The sequence below is a fragment of the Rattus rattus genome, chromosome X (assembly GCF_011064425.1).
Source record: "Rattus rattus isolate New Zealand chromosome X, Rrattus_CSIRO_v1, whole genome shotgun sequence".
Classification (NCBI taxonomy): Eukaryota; Metazoa; Chordata; class Mammalia; order Rodentia; family Muridae; genus Rattus; species Rattus rattus.
In genome coordinates this window covers 53,406,593-53,411,356 of record NC_046172.1, presented here as the reverse complement: position 1 = coordinate 53,411,356, position 4,764 = coordinate 53,406,593, and the positions used below count along the sequence as shown (strand labels likewise).

The 4,764-nt window shown below is 38.6% G+C and overlaps 1 protein-coding gene across 1 annotated transcript; it reads right to left on the bottom strand.

Moving 5' to 3' along the window:
* Positions 1-1,900: 1,900 nt before the first annotated feature.
* On the bottom strand, positions 1,901-3,451 carry LOC116887905 (germ cell-less protein-like 1). Its single transcript, XM_032889379.1, has one exon. The coding sequence runs from the start codon at positions 3,449-3,451 to the stop codon at positions 1,901-1,903; it is 1,551 nt and encodes a 516-aa protein (XP_032745270.1).
* Between the last annotated feature and the right edge of the window lie 1,313 nt (positions 3,452-4,764).

The following is a 4,764-nucleotide window of genomic DNA, read 5'->3' as shown; positions in this document are numbered from 1 at the left end:
ACATCGCCCCTCTAGTACCATATGGCCCAGTACAATACTCCTGATCATATACTCAAAGAACTCATCTCCTACCACAGAGATAGTTGAACATCTATGTTTATTGCTTTTTTATTCAACAGTACCAAGGATATGAAATCAATGTCCATCAACAGATAAACAGGTAAGTTAAATGTGGTACCTATACACAATGAATTTTTATTCTCCTATAAAGTGAAACAAAATCATAAAATGTTCAGTAAAATAGATAAAACTAAAAATGAATATATTAATCCAGATAACTGAGGCTCATAAAGCCACAATCATTGTCTTTCATATGTGGATCCTAGCTTCTAACTGTTCTATATATGTATTTATGTGGGATTAAGTGTCTGGAGTCCTAGAAACTAGAATGGGGGGGGGGTCAAAAACATCACTTTTAAAATGAAGTAAGGTTTGTTGTTTGCAGCTAGCTAGGTATATAGAACATAAGGAAAGACTTCAGGAGAGAAATACCAAATTAAAAGCCAACAACAAAGGGTATCTCATGGATACCCTCATTTAGCCATTTTATATTACTGACACTAAACTATTAATGGCACACTAGTATGTAGGCTTGGTATTTCCAAGTCTTTCAAATCTTAATGAGAAAATAATTTCTTCCCAAGGAACAAAGGTTTTATTTAATTGGGAAGAGAAATATAAACCATAAGAAAAATTCTTTTTCACCTAAGTACACTTTTAAAATACTGGTTACTTGTATTTTTTCAGTTTACATTACTTTTTATACTCTGAGCAAATGCTTATTTATATGGATTCTTAAACTGAGCTCAAGTATTTGGCACTGTTTAACGACAAAAAAATATCAATGAGAAGTAGAATGTCTGAGAAGAGGTAAAGTAGTGGCAGTTTTCAAATTAACAGTAGTCACAAACCAACAGATTTAAATTGTGACTAACAGCTCTCTCCATATCAGACTATAATAACACTTCTATACTTACTCTATAGATTACTAACTAGCTCTTTATCATACTTCAGAATAAAAAGCACTCATTATTATTCTTAGTCTTTCCACTCCAAAGTCTATGTTACTATTCTTGCTTTTTAAATGGAACATATTTTCCAAATATAGTCATTTTCAGGACTTGGTGTTGAATCCACACACTCTATCAAACTACTCTACAACTTAATCTATCCTAAAATCCAAATACGACTTTAACAGCAAACATTTCTGAAGCTCAATGATACAAGAAACTTTTAAACATTTAAACTTTAGTAAATAACTACATAATAAAACTGCTTCTATGCATCATGCCTCAAATATAGTGCTATAGGTTTTGAAATGTCTTCTTGGGAAAATGCAAGTAAAGCCTAATTAACACTGCCATATTCTTAGTTTACAAAACAACCAATATAAAGATAGCATGTGTAGTACATTTCTTTCACATAGAAAACATGAAAACTAAGTGCTATATTCATAGCGAGGGAAGGAGGAATAGAGGAACAAAACAATGAAACTGAGTAGAATAGGGCAGTTCTAAATATAACTAAAAGAGAACTCAAAATATTCCTTAAAACATTAACTTAATCAAACTATAAGAAGTGATTTTTAAAACGTTTCGCTAAGCAGTAGGTTAGGTAGGCTCACGGTTTCCTTCTCTCAGTTGTTCCAGTCTTCTTAGAAATTATGTAGATGTTGGTAGGTAGTAGTCAGGGATAAGTTGCCACAGTAACTGTTCAATTATGTTTTGGCGGTTTGAAGGAACTTCTCATATAGTCCTAGATATTCTTAAAATTTATGGGCTTCTCTTCAACAGACACGCCTGCAAAGTAGATCATCAGTGATGGCCAAGTCTGGTTAGTTTCACAGAGGCAGATGGAATCTTCAAGATGTTGCCAACCCTTGACCTCGTGGAAGAGCTTCTTAGTTCATTGGACTTCTGCTTGATTCCCCACTTGGTCCTGCACCACTCTCTCCAGGAAGGTAGAGGAAGTTACATGCCACATACATGGGGAATGTTAAGTCTTGGTTTTGTAGGTTCACCACTTCTAGTTCTTGATCCTTTCTCAGAGAAAGAACAGAATATTCGGTCTCTCTCCGGAGAACAGCTTTTCCAGTACTGTCCAATGAGATCACTCTGAGCGGAAGGCAACTTTTCTGCCAGAGTAAGCTGACACCAAGGCCACAGGATTTATTCATTGCACTGCGGCGGAATACAATGCGCTTGTTGACATAGCATACTACCAAGTCCCAGCCAAAGTTAAAGCCAGTCCAGGTCCAGCTGCATTGCTCATCTGAGAGAAGTTGGCCTCCACACCTCATGCTATTTCCACCGATGTCAGATACATAGATATCCATTGGCCCAAGTTCCCTGGATTGCTCTGCCCGAAGAAGTGCAAGCCATTGCTCTTTGTAAACTGGGGTCAACCATGTTGCAGGGATCAGTCCATCCTGGTCAATAACGTGTGCTGAAGGCAGGTCACAGATGATGTAGGGAAGCCTTAGCTTCTGGAACACTGGCACAAAGGTTCTCCCCTGATTACTGTCCAGAAAAGGGCTACTATCTGACTCACTTCTGAACTTGGCAAAGCACAACTGTGCAGGCAATACTGCTCTTTGAGATTCTGAGCACGTGCGTGCTTCTAGATGCAGGTACATCCACTTTTTCAGTGTGGTATACACATCCATCTCCACTCCAACTACCAAAAGATCTGACGAGGCAATGAGCTCTTTCATGAGATTCAGATTGATTTCTAACAACAGTTCATCATTTTGCCGAATCATCAGGTTATCCAAGAGCCACTGGCGGCAAATATATCTGATGCTCTGGAGCCCGTAATTCTCAGCAGAATAGTAGTAACTGCACACAGTATCAGTCCTGACTGTGGCCCTCATCAGATCTTCACACTGCTGAATTAGTTCATCCAATTGTAGCATACTAGCTGTGGCCAAGATGGCAATGACTCTGGAGGGAGGAATTGCAATTCTTCTACTGTACAAGAAGCCCAAAACCTCATGGAAAGCCTCGCGATCAATATTTTCGTCAGGCATCTGCATCTCTATTGTACTCATATTTGTCTCCAGCCAAGCACCACAGAACATGCTAGAAAAGTACCCAGATCGGCATAGGTAGGACCTGTGCAAGCGCCACTCCCGCTGAAATGCACAGATCTTTACGTCACTATTCTCGCCACCAAGAAAAAGTGACTCATAAATGCCTCTGGACTTGTCCATTTTCTTACGGGGTACTTTCGCCCTTGGTCCTCCTGGGCTGGCCTTCCGTTTGTGGCCTGCCTGACCAGTGGAAACCCCCGGCAGTTCACTTGCCTGCTCTTCATGGACAACGGCCGGTCCCGCTTGTTCTGCGGCTTCCACTGGGGCCTCCTCTTCTCTAGCAGCAGCACCACCTTCTCTCGGAGGTTCATCTTCTTCAGGATTTCTTCCAGACCACATTCTACTGCTTAGGGCTCCCATGGCTTCGTCTGAAGGGAGAAAATGTGAACTTCCTCGTCAGACGTAGAGGCCAAAGACCAAACCTCAAGCCAGACTGTGGCGGCTGAACAGCGAACAGCGGCGTCGTGCCTCAGCCTCGCCGTTAAAATGGCGGCCAAGATGAGCCGCTCTGCCACACCATCAACTCAGTTGGAGAATAGCGACCCCTACCTTGGAGGACCATACACTGCACCTTTGTTTTAAACCGTCCTTTTCTTGGACTCACCTCATAGATTGATAGCGCAATCTATACCTTTTTGCATTGACCTCTTTGATTACATTCATGAACACAATTAGCATTTATCATCTAAAATTTGAAATGATGATTTCTTTATCGGAAAATCCACTTTACTTCCATCTTTGTCCTCCAAATGATTTCACATACCTTTGTAACGTCTGCAACTACATCACCAGCAGGGAATATTTGCCCTATATCCCACTATATTTTAAAACTAATTTGTTAAAATGTTTCCAGTTATACATTGTTTTAAAACAATCTCAGTGTGAATCAAAGTCATCTGTTTGCAGCCAACACAACATTTCCCCCAGAAACCTGAATGGTAAATACTAGGTAAAAATCTTAAAGTGCTGAAAAGATCAATTAGTCAAAATTTAAGTCTGTTGGGTATAATTAAGATCTGGGGCTTACAAGTTAATAATCTAGGGAATGGCCATGTTCCAAAAGCAAATATTTTTCTTTGTGTGTTTTCTAATCATTTTCATGTCTTAGATAATGTATAGATAAAGCCTAGACAGATGGATGTTTATCTCTTCTTAATATATTGAACACAGATATCATTTTCCCCAAGTGGAAAGAAGCACTAAATTTACCCTAAAGGAAGATAGGAATTACCAAATTAGTACACAAATAGTTTTAGTTTTGGGGAATGAAACAGCATAGGTAAAAGTTTGGTTTAAACTTTCCACATTGATATGGTTTGTACACCACATTAGAATCCAAAAAATTATTTCCCTGTACATTTTGGTAAAATTCAACTATCAAACTTGGTATAAGGCAAAGGAGCAGAATATTAAGATACAGGACACAGTATGAAAACAATCAGTATAAATGTACAGTAAGTTTTGAATATCTGAAATTGTCCTTACTCTTTAGAATTATAGTTATCACATAATGATTACAAATTGCCTGACAAGTTTTTAAAAGAATGACTGAAACAAGGGCTTAGAATGTAACTCAGTAGGATAATAATTGTGTTTAGTGTGCACAGGGTCCTTGGTTTGACTGTCATTACAAATTAAGAGTAAAAAATAAATATGAAAATAAAATTAAATAA

Coding starts and splice junctions, on each gene's coding strand:
- LOC116887905 (XM_032889379.1), bottom strand. CDS start 3,451: ATGGGAGCCCTAAGCAGTAGAATGTGGTCTGGAAGAAATCCTGAAGAA.